Source organism: Castor canadensis, chromosome 7 (assembly GCF_047511655.1).
Source record: "Castor canadensis chromosome 7, mCasCan1.hap1v2, whole genome shotgun sequence".
In the NCBI taxonomy this organism is placed as follows: domain Eukaryota; kingdom Metazoa; phylum Chordata; class Mammalia; order Rodentia; family Castoridae; genus Castor; species Castor canadensis.
In genome coordinates this window covers 59,528,371-59,551,615 of record NC_133392.1, presented here as the reverse complement: position 1 = coordinate 59,551,615, position 23,245 = coordinate 59,528,371, and the positions used below count along the sequence as shown (strand labels likewise).

At 36.5% G+C, this 23,245-nt stretch overlaps 1 protein-coding gene and 2 non-coding genes across 11 annotated transcripts in view; 1 reads left to right on the top strand and 2 right to left on the bottom strand.

Annotated features, from left to right (window-relative positions):
• Ccar1 (cell division cycle and apoptosis regulator 1) overlaps window positions 1–23,245 on the bottom strand; it is a 59,225-nt gene that overhangs the window by 23,731 nt on the left and 12,249 nt on the right. For 7 of the 9 annotated variants that reach the window (XM_074079022.1, XM_074079023.1, XM_074079027.1 and 4 more), the window contains exons 5-16: window positions 22,622–22,654; window positions 18,750–18,943; window positions 17,490–17,604; window positions 17,189–17,381; window positions 12,575–12,704; window positions 11,748–11,909; window positions 8,944–9,169; window positions 8,113–8,226; window positions 7,416–7,582; window positions 6,476–6,686; window positions 5,585–5,668; window positions 2,920–3,105 (exon numbers count right to left, since the gene is read on the bottom strand). In XM_074079022.1, coding sequence (XP_073935123.1) covers window positions 2,920–3,105; window positions 5,585–5,668; window positions 6,476–6,686; window positions 7,416–7,582; window positions 8,113–8,226; window positions 8,944–9,169; window positions 11,748–11,909; window positions 12,575–12,704; window positions 17,189–17,381; window positions 17,490–17,604; window positions 18,750–18,943; window positions 22,622–22,654 — 1,815 coding nt within the window. Of the gene's footprint in view, window positions 1–2,919; window positions 3,106–5,584; window positions 5,669–6,475; window positions 6,687–7,415; window positions 7,583–8,112; window positions 8,227–8,943; window positions 9,170–11,747; window positions 11,910–12,574; window positions 12,705–17,188; window positions 17,382–17,489; window positions 17,605–18,749; window positions 18,944–22,621; window positions 22,655–23,245 lie in introns of those variants that run through there. The other 2 variants (XM_074079026.1, XM_074079029.1) reach the window with 2 other exon arrangements.
• LOC141425161 (U6 spliceosomal RNA) lies at window positions 4–110 on the top strand. The gene has a single exon (XR_012450253.1). It is a non-coding gene; the product is annotated as a U6 spliceosomal RNA (small nuclear RNA).
• LOC141425382 (small nucleolar RNA SNORD98) lies at window positions 7,713–7,777 on the bottom strand. Its single transcript, XR_012450433.1, has one exon. It is a non-coding gene; the product is annotated as a small nucleolar RNA SNORD98 (small nucleolar RNA).

Below are 23,245 nucleotides of genomic sequence, written 5' to 3'. Positions count from 1 at the left end.
CCCGTGCTCGCTTTAGCAACACATATACTAAAATCAGAACGATACAGAGAAGACTAGCATGGCCCCTGCACAAGGATGACAAGCAAATTTGTGAAGCCCTCCATACTTTAAAAAAAAAAAATCCCAAGTTATTTCAGTGCCTAAGGATGTGATTAGACTCCTACATTTATCAAGGCAAGCCTTTAGTCAAAAAAATGCCTTGATAAGCTGCCAAAATCAACTCAGATGTCAGGCAATCTGTCAGAGCAGATTCAAAAAGCCTTAAAAATCTTTTTCCCTTGAAGTTACTGAGAAAAAAACCTAAAAAAAAAACTTTAGACTGAATAGCTCTTAGTTCATCACTAATCACCCCAAGCAACACAATGTTGGTTTTCAATTATGTGGTAGGTAACTTTGTGCCTTGTAACAGCTGCCTAGGTTAGTTTACAGAGACTTGAAGGTTACTTTTGCTAAAAACACTGACTTCTTCCCTTGGGCCTGCAAATGACTGATGAGCAAGTGAAATGAGATAAAAATGCTTGGCAGCTATCTTTATATTGTGCCTATCTATCCCTTTGCTGCCATAATATTTGGGTCAGAGTATACTTGTTCTGAACATATCATGTCAATCATTTGAGAAATGTTTTCTCCAAAACTATAATATAGGGTTAACTTGAACTACATTTACCTAGTCTCTCTCTCCCTCCCTTGAAGGTACCTACCACCACCATGACCAGAAATACCGAACAATGAAAAAGGTGAGACCTTAGAAGATCTATTCCTATTTCCAGATGAGACATGAATATTCCTCACCTTTTTGTAGCTTCTCTCTCTCCTTCATTATCCCACTAGGGTTTGAAAACTGATTTATGAACAAAGATTCCTCCCCTTCTCTATTCTTTGGCCATGAATAAAGCCTCTTTTTCTTTTTTTCTCTTTTCTTTTGGCAGTACTAAGGACTGAACTCAGGGCCTTCAAGAACTCTGTAATTTAAGCCATGCCTCCAGCCCTTTAGCTTTAGTAATTTTTCAGGGAGGGTTTTGAGTTTTTTGGTAAGACTGGTCTAGGAACATGATATGCCTACCTCTATCTCTGGTATATCTAGGATTACAGGTGTGAACCACCACACTCAGTTTGTTTGAAATAGGGCCTTCCTAACATTTTTAACCAGGTTGGCCACGACCAAGTCCTCCTATCTCTAACTCCCAAGTAGCTGAGATTACAGGCTCTAGCCATGGTGCCAACATTCCTTGGACACTGGATTTTTCCAGGGGATAAGCTTCCATACCTGGACCTGGTAACTCTATATAATCACAAAACTTTTATAAGATCAAGAAATTTAATGTGGCTAGCATACTAACTAATGTCACCCAAATACACATATTCAAATTTTTCCTACTGTCCTCAAAACATTCTTTTTGTTTTTATGTTTTAAAATGGGGCTGGACACCCAATCCCACATACTAGGTACTGTGCATACTAGGTACCGAGTTACACTTCTAGCCCCTTTACGACATTTTTCTTCCTATCCAGGATCCAGTCAAGTTTCTCAGGCTATATTTTGATTGCCATGTCTTATTCTGTTATTATATATACATATTTTTAAAGTTCAGGAAACCTGTTTTATAAAAATTTTCACATTCTAGATTTGTTGTCTCACAATATGGTATTTCTAAAATAAATACCTGATCCAATCAAACACACTGCTTTAGAAGCAGCAAAATTCTGGGATAAGCTTTTCACCTGAACTCAACCTCTGAGGGTATTCCTAGAACTGTTTTATCTTTCTCTCTTTTTTTTTTTTTGCGGTACTGGGGCTTGAACTCAGGGCCTACAACTTGAGCCACTCCACCAGCCCTTTCTCTGATGGTTGTTTTCAAGATAGGGTCTCTCAAGACTATTTGCCTGGGCTGGCTTCGATCCTCCTGATCTCTGCCTCCTGAGTAGCTAGGATGACAGGCGTGAGCCATGAGCACCCAGATCTGTTTTATATCTTGATTGCAACAATGTTAAATGTTTAAAACCACATGTAGTAAAGTCAGGTGTGGTGGCTCACAGGGGTAATCACAGCTACTCAGGAGGTGGAGATTGTACAAACAAGAGCAAAAAAACTAAAGAGATATGGGGGAGCACAGCTTGAGTGGTAGAGCACCCGCATAGCAAGTGTGAGGTTCTGAGTTCAAGCCCCAGAACCAACAAAAAATTTCTGATGTAAATAAAGGCGTTATCAGAACTTTCAAAAAGGGCTAGTGGAATGGTTCAAATGGCAGAACCTAGCAAGCTCCAAGCCCTGAGTTCAAAAACCATACTCCCACCAAAAAAAAAAAAAAAACCTTACAAAACTGACAGCCAGGAATAGATATATACCTGTAATCCCAGCACCTGGGAGGCTAAGGCCAGAAGTCCAGGAGTTCCAGACCAGCTTGGGCTACAAAGTGAAACCCTGTCTAAAAACAGACTCCCAAAACAAAAAAATAAAGGAAAAACAATAGTAACAGTAACAAAAAACCCTAAACTGTTCATTGAAAAGTTTAACGTTAGACTAGGTGTGTTAGTTCATGCTTATAATCCCACTACTCAGGAGGCCTGCCTGAGCAAGTTTAGCACAAGACCCTATCTGAGAAGCAAACTAAAAAAAGTAAAAGTAATGAAGAGTGATTCAAGGTGTATAATGCTTGCTTAGCAAGCATGAGGGCCTAAGGTCAATCCCCAGTACTATAAAGCAAGGAAAAAAAAAAAGTTTGAACTTAACTACATGTAAATTACAACTCAGTAAAATTATATGTGTGGCTCAAGCAGAACGACAGCTTTGCAAGCATGAAGTCCTCAGTTCAAACCTCAATAACACACAAACACACAAAAAAGTATATATGCACACATATAACTTAGGTCACACCATTATTAATAACACTGTAGTGTATCTAAATGTTGAGTACAAACCTCTTTGTCATCTTCAGATTTCCTATCATCCTCTTCTTCCTCTTCTTTTTCAGATTTCTCTAATTCCTTCTGTTCTTCTTTTTGTTCTTCTACTTTAAGCTGTTTTGTCAATCGAGCTATTAGCTGGGATTTTAATCCTTTGGAACTAAGAGCCCGACTTTCTAATTCTTTTCGGAGATCATTTACCTAAAAATATGAAATATAAAACCACAGAAAAAGCAAATGAGATACAACCTAACCATAATTATCTTTTGTCTGATTTAAAAAAAAAAAAAATCTATTTTTTTTTTTTTTGGTGGGACTTTGTGCTTACAAAGTAGTAGTTTTACCACTTGAGCCACACCTCCAATCCATTTTGCTCAGTTATTTTAGACATGGAATCTCAAGAACTATTTGCCAGATTGGATCCTCCCAACCACAGCTTCCCAAATAGCTAGGCATAAATATTTTTAAACCAGGTACAAGCCTATAATATTAGCACTTGGGAGGAGGATTTTGAGATTGAGGCCAGCCTGGATTACATGATAAGATGTATGAAAAGAAACAACCAACCCCCCCATATATAAAAAACTGTTACCTGCCCTAGTAATTATACTTTTTTTTTTTTCAGTGTTGGGGATCAAACACAGAGCATAGTGCATGCTAGGCAACCATTCTGTCACCAGCTTCTGACTCAGTAATTAAATTTCTGGTAATCTACTTGAAGAAACAGCTTAGCTGGGCACCAGATAAAGGTTTAAGGCCAGCATAGCAAACAGTACCCAAGACCACATCTCTGAAATAACCACAATAAAATGGACTAGAGATGGTGCTCAAGCTATAAACTGTAAATACAAAGCCCTGAGTTCAAACTCTAATCTCACAAAAAAAAAAAAAAGAGAGAGAGAAATAATTTGAAAACGGGAAAAAAAACAACACTTAAAATGAGCCAAGAGTGGCAGCACATACCTACAATCCAACCATTGGAAGGTTGAGTTGGGAGGCTCACTTCTGCTTGGAAAGACCAGCCTAGGCAACATAGCAAGACCATCTCAAAAACAAAACAAAAATACCCCAAACACATGGGCTGGTGGAGTAGTTCAAGTAGTAGAGTGCCTGCTGAGCAAGCACAAGACACTGAGTTTAAAAAAAAAAACAACCCAATCCAAAGACCAAAAATGGCCGGGATCACAGCTCAGGTGGTAGAGAGAGCACTTGCCTAGCAAGCCCTAGTATCACAAAAAGAAAATGAAAAGGTTCATTTAGCTGGGTGTAGTAGTGCAAACCTGCAATCCCAGCCGCTCAGGAGGCCAATGCAGAGGATCACTTGAGCCCAGCCTGGCCAACATAATGAGACCATGTCTCAAAAAAAAAAAAAGAGGTGAGAAGAAAAGTCAACCAAAGCTGGGTGTGGTAGGGTGTGCCTAACATCCCAGCAGTGGAGGGAAGGGTAAAATAGGAGGATCATGGTACAGGCCCGACTGGGCAAAAACTGAGAGCAAAGAAGAGCTGAAGACAAAATTAAAGCAGCAGTGTCTGCTTGGCAAGCGGGAAGCCCTGAGTTCAAACCTCAGTATCACAAAAAAAAAAAAACAAAACCCAAAGTCAACCAAAAGAACAACCTTCATGTGTTAAATAACAAACTGCAAAAGCAAGTAATGATCAGTTTCTGATCTTCTGACCACAGATACAGTCACATTATAGGTGAGAAACAAAATTACAGAAAAATATCTGATCCAGATATACTGGAAAGATCCTAGACCTACCAAAAAAAAAAAAAGACCAAACACCTGTGGCTCATGCCTACAGTCCTAGCTACTTCAGAGACTGAGGTGAGGAGGCTCAAGGTTTAAGAGCAGCTCATGCAAACAGCTTCTGAGACCCCCATCTCCAAAACAACCAGAGTAGACAAGTGGTAGAGCCCCTACTTTGCAAGCAGGATGTCCTGACTTAAAATCACAGTCCCACCAAAAACAAACAAAAATCCCCAGATGTACTGTAAAAATCTAGCACAAGTTCCTTTTCTGGGGGGAGAGGGAGACACCAATGGGGTTTGAACTCAGGGCCTCTCACTTCTCTTACTTGCTAGGGAAGAGCTCTACCACCTGAGTCACTCCTCAGCCCTTTTGACTTGTGTATTTTTTGAGATAAGGTCTTGAGAACTATTTGCCTGGGCTGGCTTCAAACCGCGATACTCCTGAGTAGCTAGGATTATAGGAATGAACCACTGAAGCCCGGCTTCAAAAGAGGTTTTTAAAATTATTTCTTTCCAGTTTAGGGGTACACATCTATCTATAATTTAAATTTATTAAAAAATTTAAAAATTAAGGATTACCTTTTTTTCCATTTCTTCTATCCCCTTGAATTTAAGTTACTTAAGCACAGAAATCATGCCTTCTTGGTCAGTTTCCAAACCAGAAAACAATGTTACTGATACCATAAGCAGTTGCAAATTGCAGGCATTCCATAGATATTGGCTGAACTAATGTATAGTTACCTTTTGCTTAATTTATATCTACCTATATATATATACACACACACACGTATAAATACAATATGTAGTAATTATATAAAATTAGCGGACTTCATCTTGAATATTTTCTACTTAATAATGCCTTCAGTCTCGTCAGCATTACTCAATCCTGTTCAAACATTCCAAACTAAAAACCATAATTTTCCAAGTTACCTTCATTGTCTTAGGATCAAGTTTAGACCAATGGGTAGGAGTGGAAATTTCTTTAGCTTCACCATCATCCTTCTCTTCTTCATCCTAACATATAAAGTTAAGAATATAATTACTATTCTGAAAATTAAAATATAAGCAATTCATTTTTAAAAGTCTGTTGCTGATCTGTGCAAGGTCACAAATGTTTCAGATTGTCTTCTCCTAAAGTTATTATTTAGGCAAGTCCACGTACATACATTCTACCACTTTTAACTGATCACAAAGACACTCATCAGCCAATCAAAGCCAGATCTGTGAAACACAAAAGGGTGATAAATTACAACACAAAGGATATCGGGATGCACAAACACTGCCGGTCTCCACTAACCACACAGTGTGATTTTGCCCCAATTTTCAAGCCACCCAAAGACTGATGTAGTGAGACCTTTGAAATGTACCAAAGACGTTGCCACATAGCCTGAAATTTCAAATCTCTCAGACTTGTGGTTGTCCAATTTCAAATATCCATGACTAGAACTGATGACCGTGAAAGAGAAAATTTTAAAAATTTTAGAAAATGGCAAAATGTTTAAAATGGCTTAATACTGAATCTTGTTCAACAACTGGTCCCAGATTCCAGCAACTAGACCTATGATAAAAACAAAATTCTGTGCAACTTAAGCACAACTTATATTCTTTTGAGGTCTTAGCACTCTAAAAGTTAGCATAACAGACAGAATTTTTAACAGAAAAGAACACTCAGCTATACTGCTGAAAGCTGGATTACCAGTCGCTGTTACCAGTTATGTTCCTCCATGTGTGTTTGTTATGTGTAGTGTGTGGTGTGCATTTGTGCCTGTGTTCCTGTGCCTGTGAGAAGCGGAAATAGAAAAAGGGATTAGCGTTCAGTGCCTGTTCTCCATCAGCCTCCTTGCGTTCACCCTGAAGCTTCTCGACCAGCTGCTGCTTGTATCCTCGGGAGAGGGTTTCCCACTCTGAGCGGGTGGGAAGGCAATGCCAAACATCCGGGAAAAATAAAACCACTGTCTCCACATGAGCTGGAACTGTACGCCCCTTGTGGGTCTCCTCAGGGCGATGGTAGCGAATCTCTGCAAAACGGTACCTGTTGCAAGGGAAGAAGCATGTTGGAAAAAAAATTCTAAAATACATTTTAAAGACCCTAGTTCACTTGTAGCACATCAAGTAAAGAAATTTTGCTGCAAGAACTTGAGGTTGGTCTAAAGAAAAAAAAATTATAGAAGCCATAGTTCCTCTTTTGGTAATTTGTACAATATTTTACTCGCCAAAAGAATACGTTCCGACAAGGCCTTTCCAAGTTTGATACAGAGCTACCCTTTTTTTAGAGAATACCTGAAGAAGCTGGATAGCTGTTCAGATTTCATGTGCTAAAAAAGAATATTCTCAATTAAGTCATAAGAAATACACTAAAATACACAGGACAAATAAGCCTCAAGAGAAAATATGGCTGAACAAAAATAATCAGCAACTATATCAATTTATAACAAAAGAATTATAATGAAATGAAGTTCTCTCTTGACGATCTTCTCCAGCTATGCATGAAATGAAAAGTATTTTCAACATACATTCAACTTCTGTAGTACAGCATAATAAAACATTTAAATTATCAATTTGTTTTGATTAGTTCTTAATCCCTTTCCCCAAAAACATTTTTGGCACCAAATAAACTTTTGCTACAAATGGGGATTTTCCTTTGAGATTACCTGCATGATCAGTGTTGCTAAAATAAGGAAGGGGAAAAGGCTGATTTATATCAACATCTACATAAACTATTAGTAAAACATTTCTAATCCAGAAATGAATTGGTACTTACCATTGTGTGCATACACTTAGATCAATGCCTGTCAGAGCCTTACAACAACGAATAGCAGTTTTAATCAACACAGAGGGGTCCTTTTCTGGGTCTGGTCCATCCAACGAAGGAGACCAGTGGCCTCCAATGGCCATGGCTTCATCCTTGCCTTTCATGCCCACTAAAAACTAATTCAAAACAAAGAATCATTTACATATATTATGTAGCCTGCCAAATTACAAATAAATACATAAAAAGGAAGGGTACAAACCTTCCCAGTATCATTTTTACTACCTCCGGTATCTGTCAGTCAAGGAAGAGTTCAGTTCATCATGTTCCACACTGCATTTCAGCAATGGAATAGGATTTATACATCATAACTCATCCTTCTAAAATACTTCAAAGAGTTCTTTTTAAGAAAGAAGCTATAATATGAACTTAACGGCATCAAAAACACTCTAAAATCACATTATTATGACTTTAGAAGCTACAAACATAACACACTACCAAAATGACAGCTGAACTAGTTATATACAATAGTGATAAATCTGCAATGAGAAAAAGTATCTAAATAATATTATACCTTAATAATACTAAAACTATTCATTAAAATAACCAACAAAATTAACAACATGCTGTTTTTAAATTCTGTATCTACACAATGAAAACTAAGGTAAGTGAATATACACCTAAATGAAAGTTCAATGTTTCATTTTACCTTAACAAGTCTAGCAGGATGCTGAAATCCATCTCGAAGTTCTTGTGGATCTTCAGCAAGAGCACATGATTTATGATACAAATCTTCCATACTAGGGCTAGCCATCAGCATTACCTATTATAGTCAAATAATTCAATCCTGTCAGAAGTCTAAAGCAATGTAAAAAAAATGAGAAGTACTACTAATTAACTTCACTTATCAGATGTAATTTATATTTTTATAAAAGTGGAATGCACAATGCTATTAAGATGTCTTATAAACCTTTAACATTTCAAGGGATGGGGTGATTTTTTTTTTTTTTTTGAACAGTTTTAAAATAGAAGAAAACTGAGCTAGGCATAGTGGCTCACACCTTTAATTGCAGCACTCGGGAGACTGCGGCAGGAGGATGATGAATTCCAGGACAGCCTGAGTTACATGTGAGACCCTGTCTCAAGAAAAAAAACAGAAAACTACTACTGTAAAATATACTGAATACTGAATGTTATCCTGAAGACTAATATTAGGAAATTTGCCCAACATCCCAACATTAAGTTTGTTCTGGGTCTATAAGAAGTCATAACACTCAATAATATCAAGTTCATCTTCATATTTGTATGACGTTTAAAATATTAAAACAATGGTAAAGCAACAGCCATTGTTTTATAGCTTAAGAAGTGAAGTAGGAATTTAAATTACTTAAATAGCAATAACAGAATCAGGCATAGAAGAGAAAATATACATATTCAGGTCCTTTATCAAGTAACAAGTTTCTTAAGAGTTTCCATATTATCATCTTACTATGAACAACTGCTAAAAAATTTAAGCTGTATATCATAGTGGAATACAAACCTTTGCACTATATAAGTGATCAGCATCCGGTGGATCAAGAATGGCCACATTTTTTTCTAAGGACTCTACTTCTCTGTGCATTACGTAGAAATTGCAGTAATTTCCCAGCTGGAATGGTCTTGACAAAGGGAAAGCATCCACCCATGTAAACTGAGCATCAAAAAAGTCACTAGGTATATATAAATTTTGATAACGACGCCTTAGTTCCATCATGTCACAGCTAGGACTGAAAAACAGACATAAGTAGTGAAGTGAATGAACAGCCTTACTATTAAAGATTTTACAAACATTCACTTAATTTTTAAGCTAAATATTAACCTGACATGGTAAAAAGCTAGCTAAAAATGGACAATTATGAATGACCTATAGATTTGCATGGAGACATGAAAATCATATTTTCAAGTTTCTAGGTTCACAGTATTGAATAAATGGTAACTAAGGGTTACCTTTATTTCTCTATTTTTTTGTATGTAGCTTATAATTCCTTAGAGGAGACACTTTGAAATGAATTAACTGCAACCCCAGCTCCAGAAAAGATCTGAAAAGCAGTTGTGCCTCAGTTGGAGGTATGTATTACTTCAGAAAATTATAATTCATACAAAAATGCATAAAAGAAAGGATAAGAGTGGTACCAAATTAGTATTTTGAGTGCTTCCCCATCAGATTTATAAAGAATAGAAAAAATGCAATTTTTATTACACAGTAAAGCTCCTGGACCAAGCATACTTACATTAAAAATTAAATACAAAAATCCATATGAAAGCAAAATCCTAATGTTTTTTGGATTATCCACACCTCCATACCCCTCTATGTAAAAGATTTATGAATCCACACCTGATTACTATGTAAAGAAGGAATAAGTTTCTTGCATTTTTAAATCTGGCACTGATATTTTAGAAAAACACAAAGGTTTATCTATCTACCAGATTGATAAGGTCAAGATGTCTGTTAAAAGCATAATGAATTAAAGTGGAAAACATCAACAATTTGTAAGTTGAAAAAAGATAGCTATATTAACTTTTGTAAATACAACTGAAGATATGGGTATGAAATATGAACTTATCTGTACATAGAGGTATCTTTACCTGAAGCCTAAAAATAAGAAATATAGGTAGGGCAGGAAGTAGCTCAGTGGTAGAGGGCTTACTGAGCATGCGCAAGACTTGATTTGCTCCCTGGCACGGTAAAACACCACCACCCTGCCACACACACAGAAATCAAATATAGATAAGCTTCAACTGTGGTTGCTGTTACAATTGTACTTAACTGCTATAAAATTTTGTCAGAGTAATAAAAATATAAAAAAGTATGAGTTTTGTTTCAAGAAAGAAAGTTATGTATAAGCTTCCTTACATCAGAATTTATGGAGTTGTATTTTGCCCAATAGGAGTAAAATTTATAACAAAACAAGAGATAATCATGTAAGACAATTTTGATTTCCTCAACTACTCAAACTCTAGTATTAGCAAAAAAAAAAAAAAAAAAAATAATTGCGGATTTGACCACATAATTAAGCAAAGTCACCAAGAAAAATGCTCTGGGGATTAAGCAATTTGGATAAAATACAGAGGTTTACTTAATATAGACTAGTATAGAAATTTTAAGTTTTGAGAGGCTAGGATTATGAATATTAAAATTATGTATTGTTGAAATGTAGAAATGTCTTACATGTGCCCAGGATAAGTAGCTGCTTTTATTTATTTTTTTTTTTGCTAGTACGGGAGTTTGAGGAAGACCTTGCCCTTGCTAAGCAGGCGCTATACCACTTGAGCTACATCCAAGCCCTATATTTTGCTTTTTAGTTATTTTTCAGTCACAGTCAGTCTCATGTTTTTGCCCCAGGCCAGCCTTGGTCTGAAAACATCCTACTTACATCTCCCTGTTGCTGGGATTAGTGAAATTTACTACCATGCCAGGCTTACTGGTTTGAGACCGCACTAACTTTTTGCTCAGGTTAGCTTTGAACCCTGATCCTTGCATGTCTGGCTCCAGAGTACCTGGGATTACAGGGCTCAGGCAAAAGAACTGGCCTCTAAATAGTTTTGAATACTGCTTTTAAAGATACATATATTTTTAAATCATACTATCAATTTGTTTTTTTAATCTATTACTCTATTACCTTGTTGCCTCCAGAACACACTACTATCATTAATTATGGAGACTAAGTAATTGCCACATGCTGGGTTAAGTGTATTAGATCATGAATTCAACCTTACAAAATAATTCTACAAGTTGATATGAGATTTTGCATAGCAAACTCAGAAATGCTTAGTAATGTGACCCTGATCTATGATTACACACACACACACACACGTTTACAATATAAATGTCTATGTTTCTACATATGCTTCATTATATACAATGGATGATTAAAGAACTTAAAGTTATCAATAAATCTGGATGTTAAATAATTTTAACTTTAATGAACAATTTCATTACAAAGGCGTATCCAGGGCTGGTGGACTGGCTCAAGTGGCAGAGCATGTATACTCAAAAGCATGAGGCCCTGAGTTCAAATCCCAATACCACCAAGAAAAAAAAAAAAAAAAGACAACAAAGGAATATCTACTAGGAGCTTCCTTTATAAACAGTTGGTATGCATAATGTATATACAAAAATAACACTCCCTTATAGACATCTAAATTGCTCTTTCAAACTGAATTTCTGCCCTTTATGTAAAGAACACTAAATGTAAGTAACTGAATTTTGCAGGAAAAATATCCTTAATTTAACACATTCTACACAAAACTATACAAAATGATGCAACTAGAAATTCAATAAATAAATAAAAAAAAAGAACCTACCAATCTAAAGAAAACTTGGAAAATTGTACTGTGTAACGTGGAACAACACGTCGAACTCTCCGAGGTGATCGTTCTCTTTCTCTCCGGGGAGACCTCTCTCGGGAACGTTTCCTCTGGGGTGATCTTTCTCTGGATCTACGTCTTTCTCGTTCCCTTTCACGACTTAAAGCAAATATTTCTAAAATTAGTAATATTTTTGGCATTATGGAATGATAATATGAACAGGATTTCACAGAAAACTGTTTTGTTTTTTTTTTTTTAGGTGGTACTGAGGGTTGAACTTAGGACCTCACACTTTTGAGGCAGGTGCTCTAAACACTTGAGCCACACTTCCACCCTTTTTGCTTTATTTTTGATATAAGGTCTCCCATTTGTAGCCTGGGCTAGCCTAGCACAATCTTTCTATTTATGCTTCCCACACAGCTGGGGGTGACAGGTGCATGCCATCATGCCACCTACTGGTTGAAATTGGGTCTTGTGAACTTCTTGCTGAGGCTGGCCTCAAACATGATCCTCTGATCTCTGCCTCCCCAGTAACTAGGATTACATGCAAGAGCCACGGCTCCAGACCCATAGAAAACTTATCAAAATTGTGGTAATGGCTGGTGGAGTGGCTCAAGTAGTAGAGCGCCTGCTTAGCAAGCATGAGGTTCTGAGTTCAAACTCCTGTACTGACAAAAACTGCCAAAATAAAAAAAAGTTAAAAAAAATTGTGGAAAAATACATGTAAGATAAATTTTACCATTTCTAAGTAGCTCAGTGGCACTAATGCATTCACATTTTTGACAATCCAAACCACCATCCACAATATATATTTTAAAGCATACCTTCGGTCATCTTTTCTGTTAGGTATTTGATCTCCTCTATCATTCCTTCCTGAAAATCGAGATGGTGGATCTAACCTTCGTGCTGGTTGTGGCTGTGAAACTATACGAACAGGAGGCTGCAACAAACCAGCTTTAAAACACAGAAAAAACAAAAAGTAACTTATTAAACAAAGTTCAAAAGCACCATGGGGTTGAATTAAGACAGCCTAACAAATGGAAGCTACGAAATTTTTTTTCAAAGTTAGCATAATTAATGTTTTGGTTTTTTTTTTTTTTTTTTTGCAAGAAGAGGAACTGTGTCATGATTTTGACTAGTATGTAAAATTTTTTAAATTGTTTGCAAATGATATACATCTTTTCAGTTTGTTTGCAAACGATATACATACTTATTTTCCACATGGCAGAGTACAAGTCTACCTTCTTTGGTACAATACAAATTTACAGTAATTTACACACAACCAGGCGCAGCTGGTTCATGTCTCTAATCCTAGCCACCCAGGAGGCAGGGATGAGGAGGATTGAGATTCAAGGCCAGTCTAGGCAAATAGTTCATCAGACCCTATCTCAAAAACACACCCAACACAAAACAGGGCTGGCAGAGTGGCTCAAGTGGTAGAGCACCTGCCTAGCAAGTTTGAGGCCCAGAACTTATGCACAAATACAAGTATTTTCAAAATAACTAGAATAATTAGGGTTAGTATCTAAGTCCTTCATAATGCATGATAATTAAAATGCTCGTTTCCTTTCATTACTTCATCATTCTGTAAGAATTAAAGAGGTATTTTTCTTCAAAATTTGTTTAACCTCAATAGAAGTATTCAATTTTCAGGTTTCTCAGTAAACAGATTTATTACACATCATACAAAACAAGAAACAAAGATACAGCATAAGTAATTTCATTCTTCTTGACTAGTAACATGATACATAGGATTCACTATCCCTTATCTAGATCATATTTTCCTGCCACTAGCCTACGATGAAAATATTCTCTATATAAAGCCTACTAGGGCTCACTTTTATTTATTTTATTATTAATTTATTTGTCTATTTTGTTGTAATGGAGTTTGAACTTAGGTCCTTGCACATGCTAGGCAGACACTTTTTTTTAGGTGGTACTGGCATTTGAGTTAAGCACCTACCACTTAAGCCATGCTCCCAGCCCTACAGTATTCATTTGAATTATTACTCTACAATATTCCTGCTCTGCAGGAAAAAAAAAAAAATCTCAGCTACTGTGCTTCATAAAAACAGTTCAATGTGAGTCTGACTCTTTCATGATGAATGAAAAAAATTGTATTTTTTTCCAGTACTGAGATTTGAAGTCAGGGCCTTCACCTTGAGTTACTCCATCAGGCCTTTTTTTGTGTAGAGTTTTTTTTGAGATAGGAACTCTCAAACTATTTGCCCAGGCTGCCTTCAATCTCTGCCTCCTGAGTAGCTAGGATTACAGGCATGAACCACTGGCTCTTGGCTCAGAAAAAAACAATGTCTATGTCACCAGCATTCTTTTATGGTTCTTTGATGCTTACTTTCTTTAAAGGCCAACATCACCCCAGAAACTTACAGGCAGATTTCAATTTAATAACACCCTTGGGCTGGCAAGTGGCTCAAGTAGTAGAGCACCTGCCCAGCAAGTATTAAGACCCTTAGTTCAAACCCTAGCACTGCAAAGAAAAAAGAAATAAAATAAAAATAGCACCCTCATTGGGGACATCTATAAGAAGTACTCAGACCCTTAATGGGAGCAACTGACAAAGACATAGGAGTCAGCTTAAAATGCTTCCCCCTAATTGTATACAGATAATTAAAGCACCAAAAAGGGTTTTACATATAGCTATTGACAGCATGCTTGACCAGCTCAGTGACCTGGGGTCCATGCCCAACACCACATAAAAAAAAAATTTTTTAAAGGCTATAAAAGAATGAATGAATTAAAAACAAACAAAAAAAAGGAAGCAGCAGTAACAAGTAAAAAAGAAATGAGGAAAAAACTCATTACTACCTCAGGAGATGAGTTTACCTCCAGTTCCATACTTTACTAATTTTAAGGGTAGCCTCCCAGTTGGTAACAAAAAAAACTCTTTGTTGCCATGCACCAGTGGCTCACACCTGGAATCCTAGCTACTCAGGAGGTAGACATGAGGAAGATGGAGGTTCAAATCCAGCCATGGGCAAGTAGTTCATGAGAATCTATCTCAACAAATAACTAACCAAAAAAGGACTAGAGGAGTAGCTCAACTGGCAGAGTGCCCACCTAGAAAGTATAAGGTCCTGAATTCAAACCCTAGTACTGCAAAAATAAAGTTGGAAAAAGAACATGTAACTTACAAACATTACTTTTCCATCTTTTAAATAAATTTGTTATTAGGATATATTCATTATACAGGGGGAGGGATCTGAAGTGACAATCCTGATTAGATTTATATTGTACATTAGTTACATTGTCCCCATCATCTCTCCCCATCAATCCCCTCCCCACCCCACCTAAAGCAATTGCAAGAGGTATCTTAGCTCTGTTCCATATAAGTATATGAAGTCCATCTGCCATACACCGTCACCTTAAACACCTTCCTTCACTCTCCCCGCCTCAACAAACATTTCTTAATAAGCAGTATTATGCCATTGAATACTTTTTGTTCTGTACTGCTGATGGTTATTGTAATTGCCAATGGGAACTTTATAGTACTTTCAGCAAATGATCCTTAGCATACCCTCAACTCAGCTAACTCTACACTATTACATCTTTTTTCCCCTCCATTCTTTTTTGTTGACTCTCATTGCTCCTATTAATCATTTATAAAGTATATGGGGCATACCATTACCAGAAACAATGCTTCCTTGAGCCCTTCCAGAGTAACTTTTCTTTTTATTTTTTGATGGGTCTAGGACTAAACCCAGAAAGCATGCAATCTACTACTGATCTATACCCCATAACAGGAGAAAAATGATATTTAAGCTGAAACTCGCAATGTGAAAGTAGAAGCTCGTCAAGAAAAATATGAGGAAGAAAACAAATCGGAATTTGTAAAGTTAAACATAAGCTACCTGGAAAAACCAAACAGTCTGTGAATGTGTTTGATATTATTCAGCAATTCCACATATATACCTTAGAAAAACTCAAACACATTATTCCTGGACATATATAATGAGAACATTCATAGCAGTGTTTTCAGAAACTAAAAACTAGAAACACTCAAAACAGGTTCAACACAACAGCCTCACAAGTGTGAAGACCTGAGTTCAAATCATAGTACAGAAAAAAAAAAAGTTTAACAGAACAGGCAATTGCAGAATGGTAAACCACGCAAGAGTGAAAGCTAGACCCACATGGAATGAATAATACAATAAATATGGTGAACAAACCCTTGCACAAGAGATTATATAAATGGAAGCACACACTCAGTTCAAAATCAGATAAGGCACCGGACACCAGGCAATCAGACCTTTAATTATAACTTTTTGGGAGGCTGAGCCTGGGAGGATCACAGTTCCAGGCTATGTGTGCAAACAGTTCATAAGGCTCAATCTGCAATAAATAACCAGAGCAAAATGGACTAGAGGTTGTGGCTCAAGCAGTAGAGCACCTGCTTTGCCAGCATAACAACCTGAGTTCAAAACCCAGACCCACAAAAAAAGAAAAAGATAAAAGATAAAGTGTATTTAGGAGATATACTTAAGAGGAAAACTATTAAAAAACAAAGAATTAGCTAGCAATGCTTGATATTCTAACCTGAATAGTGGTTACTTGGGTGTTCATTTAATAATAACTCATTAAGAGCATCTGTCTAGCAAGCATGAGGTCATGAGTTCAAACCCTAGTACCTCCAAAAAAAGGGGAGAAATTGACTAACTCATTATAAAATATAAAATCTATATAATATAATCTAATATACTTTATCATGTTGCTACATATGTTCCATTACATTAATGGTTAACAGAATGTGTTTTCCAAAATGGCACAATTATATTTTCTAATGGCAATTAAGTGGGCTTCTTTTAGCCAACACTATCATTTTAAACAGTTTCTCTTAACAAAATGTCTAGAGGGCAGGGGATATAGCTCAGTGGTTTAGGGTTTTGGCTAGCATGCATGAGGCCCTGGGTTCAAATCCCACTATCACCAAAAAAAAAAAAAGGAAGAAGAGTTCATAGGTTTGATACACTGTGATTCAATAAGCAATTTATAGTGTTACTACCAGACTCTACATGTACATAAAATGTTGCTAATATACTTGTATAACAAGTCTAGAGAGTGTGGCTCACATGGGCATTTACCTAGCAAGCAAAAGGAAAAAATAAAAAGAAGTCTCTAAAACACCTCCTTCCTTTACAATCACCAACTAGAGAAAGAAGGAATCAGGTCCATAAACAGCCCATCTTTGAATTTCCTATTCACTGAACTTATTTTTATCACTATAAGCAGCAAAATAACAATAATTGCATACAGCTGTAGGTAGAAGATGCTCTACTGAGGACATTTAAGCTTCATTCCATGTTCTCTTGAAGTCCCTGTCATTTTAATAATTAAAAGCATACTTAGTGTTTTAGCAACTAGATATATATATATGTATATAATAGTCTGAAATAAAAAGCAAAGACACTTCCATGCAATACCTTTCTGCTGTGGCTGTTGTAACAGGGGCTGTGGCTGAGTCTGCAATAGTGGTGTAATAGAAGCTGCTGAAATCTGTGCCTGCAGTAGTGACTGGGGCTGGGGCTGAGCCTGAACACCAAATGTAGTCTGTGGTGCAATCGGCTGAAGTACAGCAGGAGGAGTCTTCAGTAAAGGTTGAGTTTGGGACTGATTCTTAACAAAAAGAAATAAATTAAAATTTTTAGAGAAAGAAAATTCCTTGTGAATCAGAAGACTCAATTACTAAGTTTCTGTAACACTTAACTAAATTATTTTATGTACCTGATTTGGTAGTGTTTGGATTCTTTGTGCATTCCATTTAAAGGGCATATTAGGATTATAAGTAGCTTCAACCAATACTCTGTCACCTACTTGGGGGGTTTTTCCTTTGACAGCACTAGGAAAAAAATATAAAAACAATTAAAAGAGGGAGGGGGTGGGGGCAGGGGGGAGAAATGAACCAAGCCTTGTATGCACATATGAATAATAAAAGAAAAATGAAAAAAAAAAAAAAAACAATTAAAAGAAATTCTCTCCCTCAAACATTTACATTTACACATAATTAAAAGAGATGTTCCCTGCCCCCCCAAAGAAGATTTTTATGTTTAAGATTTAAAAGTACTTGAAATGGAAGCCTAGAAAGCTTTTTTAAAAATGTAGGTATACCCCTAAACTCATTTTTAAACTGATTATATTTCACCCTCTGAATGTAAACAAGAAGGTTTGAAGCCAGTTGCCAGAAGGCTGTAATCCTAGCTACTTGGGAGGCTGAGGCCAGCCTAGGCAAATAGTTCTTGAGACCTCATCTCCAAAACACCAGTGCAAAATAGACCGGAGGTGTGGCTCAAGCAGTAGAGCTACTGCTTTGCAAATGTGAAGTCCTGAGTTCAAAACCAAGTCGCACCAAAGAATAATTTACCACTTCATATTCTCCTAGTATTATTGCCCTCAGCCTACACCACTTTCTTTTATATCCCAAGAATATGATTGCTATGACATTGGAACACAAATGGAGATGAAAAACAGAAAAGCCAATTAACCAAAAAAAAAAAAAAAAACTGTACAATAATTAATTTCCCACATATAATACTTATAAGTTCAATAGAAATATACTTGAAATATCTGAGGATATTCACATTTCATGCCGCGACAACAATGCTACGAAAGTACTATTATGAATGCTAGGCTATTAATCCTTTGATTGTATTAATTTTTCAATTACAAAATAATTGTTAGTCTATCTTCAAATATTTCAAACATAAAGTTTGATTAAAAAGAATATTAACTATTTTAACCCCCAATTTGATGGGGTCTTCCCATGAATATTGTTAAAAATGAAACCAGACTCTGATAAAACATTTATAAGGAATTCGCCATAATTATATCTTTAATGAAATTCTCCAACAAAAAGAGGCCTGGGTTCAAAATCAAACTGAAGGATTAAAAGAGAAAATAATAACTAAATTATAATCTTCACCATGATTAACCAAATAATTTACACCAAACACAAGAAGGCATATGTCAACATCTAATGAAATTTACCTAAGCTGAAAGAATACATCTTCATCTACAAATCCAAATGTATCATGTAGCTTTGTAACCACTCCTGTGAAAACACGCTGCTTCTGAGGTTGGGTCTGTTGTTGACTGGATCTTGGTGTTGGATATGATACAGTTATCTGTGCTGCAGGCTGTGGAGTAGATAGGCTAAGACTTGTAGGCAGTGCAACAGCTGGCTACGGAACAAAATCAACATTATTCAGGTAATGACTTGAAATGAAAACGTCTAAAAATTAAAAATGACTTAAAACAGACCCCAAAATCTAAAAATTGCTTTACATGAAGTCACAAAATATACACATTCAAGTCCGAAAAATTGTGAAAGTTTCTTTAGATGAGTACTTACATGCTGCTCCAAGGGAAAAAGCATAATGAGTTTAATAACCATTATCTAATCCGAGCCCAGGTGGCTCATGCCTGTAATCCTAGCTACTTGGAAGGCTGAGATAGGGAAGACTACAGTTCAAGGCCAGCCCAGGAAAATAATTCAGGACATCCCATCTCCAAAATAACCACAGCAAAATGGATTAGAAGTGTGGCTCAAGCAGTAGAGAATCTGCTTTGCCAGTGCAAAGCCCTGAGTTCAAACCCCAGTTCCACCAAAAAGAAGAAAAAGAAAAAGAAAAAAGAAAAAAAAATTAACTATTTTAGATCCATCGTAGAAATTCAAAATCCACACTAGCATTCTAAAGGCTCAGGAAAGTCCTGAAGAGTAAAAATAATTCAAGCCAGATGCTGATGGCTCAGGCCTATAATCCTAGCTACTCAGGAGGCAGAGATCAGGAGAATGGAGGTTCAAAGCCAGCCTGGACAAATAGTTTGCAAAATCCTATCTTGAAAATATCCAATACAAAAATGGGATGGTTGAGTGCCTCAAGAGGTAGAGCCTGCCTAGCAAGCTCAATGCTCTGAGTTCAAGCCCTAGTACCACAAAGAATTCAGTATTTTTTTTTTCTTATTTCCTGGGGTAGCACTGGAGTTTAGAACTCAGGGAGCTCCACCACTTGAGCCAGTCCCCCCAGCCTTTTTCCTTTTGGTCTTTTTCAGGTAGTCTCATGTTTTTCTGGTCTGACCATCTTGGACTGCTATCCTCAAACCTACAACCCCCACATAGCTGGGGTAACAACAGGCATGTACCAACCATCATATCTTTTGTCAAAATGAGGTCTCACTTTTCGCCCAAGCTGGCATTAAACTGAGATCCATCCAATCTCTGCTTCCCAAGAGGCTGGGATTATAGGTATGAACCACAGTGCACACACTAGAACTCAACATTTCTTAAATTCTGATCACAAAATTATTTTCTCAAGAAATTTCTTAAATTTTTTAATGTACTGATGCTTTATGGGCACAGTTTGGGAGATACTGTTTTAAGGAAAGCAATTTTTACATACTTTTACAGTTTTTCTACTTAATTTGGAAATTTTACCATAGAGAATTAGAAATATGAGATAGATATTAGGCAACTTTAGTACTTAAGTTTTGTTTTTTTTTTAATTTTGCGGGGGAGGGCAATGCTAGGAATTAAACCAAGGCTCATGCATGCTAGGCAAGCACTCTATCCCTGAGCTACACCCCCAGCCCTGATTTTAGTTCTCTAATTAAAACAGAAAGGTTGATTTCTCAGTTGAAGTGCACTTTATTTTTTTATTTTTATTTTGGTAGTACTGGGGTTTGAACTCAGGACTTCATGCTTGCTAGGCAGGAGCTCTACAACTTGAGTCACTCATGAGCCCTTGTTTTTTATGCTGGCCATTTTCAGCATAGGGTCTCTTATACCAGGTTGGCTTCAAAGCACAATGTTCCTGATTTCTACCTTTTGAGTAGTTAGGATGACAGGTGTGAGCCACCATCACCTGACTCTAGTATACTTTGTTTTTAAAAAATGATGAATATATACACAGAAACGAGCATGATTATATACAAACTCTTATGTAGAACATGTTTATAATACTAGAACTACTCTGGCATTTGGGGAAAGAGGAAAAGGAAAAGGGAATGATAGAGCATCAGTAATATTGTACAACATAACATCTGTAAAGGTAGAGGATATAAGGATGTGTATTGAAAGCTGTTGAAAAATGGGGGGTATAGGTAAAGGGGTAAGGGAGAGTAATAGAAGGGGTTGAATGGGCCAAAGTAAAGTATACTGACAGCAAGGATACATTGAGAAATCCCTTTGAACATCAACTTAAATATTAATAATGAAAGGACTATAAAATAGGTACAGTGTGTAGGAAGATACTAGTGGGGGGAGGGTGAATGAAGGCGATTAAGGGTAGGGTATATGGTTGATGGACTTCATATACAAAAATAACTTCTTGCAATTGTTCTAAGTGGGGTTGGAAGGGGATTGAGGGGGAGAGAAGATAGGGGTGATCTAACCAATGTATAATATAAGACTAATCAAATTTGTCACTATGAATTCCCCCTGTAAACAAGTAGAAACTAATAAAAAAAATTTTAAATGATAAACAGACTGAAGACTAAGAATAGGTACAAGAAATTATACAGTGAGGTCCGGGAGCATAGCTCAAGTGATAGCTTCTCCAACATGCATAAAGCCCTAGGTTCAATCCCCACTACCAAAAGTAAAACAAACAGAAAAAAAGAAAAAGTTATAGAGTAAAAACCTTCTTTCCTATTAGTATTCCTCAGCTATCCAGTTCTCTATCTATACTACCTATCACATTCATTATCATAAGGCCTTTTTTCTTTTTTTTTTTTTTTGGTAGGACGGGGTTTTGAATTTAGGACTTCATGATTGCAAAGTAGGCACACTACTGCCTAAGCCACATCTCCAGTCCATTTTGCTAATTATTTTTGCAAATGTGGTCTCATGAACTTCTTGCCTAGGCTGGCCTCCAACCATGATCCTCCCAATATCAGCCTCCCAAGTGGCTAGAGTTACAGGGGTTAGCCACAAGCGTCCAGGCTCATAAGGCCTTCTAAAGTTGTTTTATTTAAATATGCATAAACAAAAACATATTTTCTTCCTCCCTCTTAAATATATGAAAGCATATAATACATACTACGACATACCTTTTCTATCTCACATATAGAAGAAATAATTCCGGATCACCATATTAAAAAGTTCTGGAGACAGGAGTTGTAGCTCAATGGTAGAGAGGATGCTTAGCACATCCAAGGCCCTGAGTTGAATCTCCAGCACGCCACCTCCTCCCCCCAGTCAAAAAAAAAAAAAAAAAAACCCTGGGTCCTTTTCAATAACTGCATAGTATTTCATTATATATATATATATATATATATACTAGGGGTCAGCAAACTATGGCCCCTGGACCAAATCAAGCCCAGCTTATCTTTGTACAGTTAATAAGCAAAGGATAATTTTTGTACTTTTCAAAGGCTTGTAAGGAATGAGAGAGTATGAAAGAACCTCTAAGTGGTCCACGAAGCCTAAGGTGGAGCTACATATCAAAAACCAGGGCCTTGTATATGCTAAATATGTACACTATCACTAAGCTACACCCTCAATGACAAAAATTAAAACTTTCAAATGTTGCTGAAAAAGTAAATTGAAAATTTAACAATAACTTCATCTCTAAAGTAGCACTAAAGAACAAAATGTGCAAAAGAATTACAATTATTATTAGCTACAAAGAAAACATGAAAGCAACAAACCAGCAAGTTTTATTAACTTCATACTGTATGTATGATAGCTAGACTTATAACCAAAACACAGTACACTTTATCTTCATTTAGCAACATATTGCCATGTTACATTAACCCAAAAAATACCTTTAAACTTTGAAGAAAAGCTAGAATAGGAATAAAACATCATTAGTCAGTCTACTCTTCATTCAGATATCCAAAAGAAATAACACAAAACTAACCTGTGTTAAAATGGTCTGCTGGGGTTGCTGTAACTGAAAAGTAGGAAATAAAAAGGATCAATCAGAATTATTTCATGGATGCTGTATAAACGGAAAGGGGGGCCTTGAGCTTGTGATCCTCCTGCCTCATCCTCCCAAGGGCTGGGATTACAGATATGCACTTCCACACCCAGTAGAAAACTTCCTTTCAAACATTAGGTCATCTTAAAGAAAAATGCATGTGTCTTCAATCCCCAGTACTGCAAAAAAAAAAAAAAAAAAAAAAAAAACAAAAACCAGAAAAACTAACTTCTAAACACTTGCAGACCTGATATGTAAAAGTAACTTGTTCAACAATAAGCACTAGCTATTCAGGAGGCAGAGATCAGGAGGATTGCGATTCAAAGCCAGCCTGTGTAAATAATTTGTGAGACCGTATCCTGAAAAAAACCCATTACAAACAAGGGCTGGTGGAGTGGCTCAAAGTGTAGGCTCTGAGTTCAAACCCCAGTACTGCAAAAAAAAAAAAAAAAAAAAAAATTACAAAGTTGACTTTTTGGGGGACAGTACTGGGGTTTAAACTCAGGTCCTCTATCACTTAAGCCATACCCCCTGGCAAAAGTCAACCAAAAACCAAAATAATCA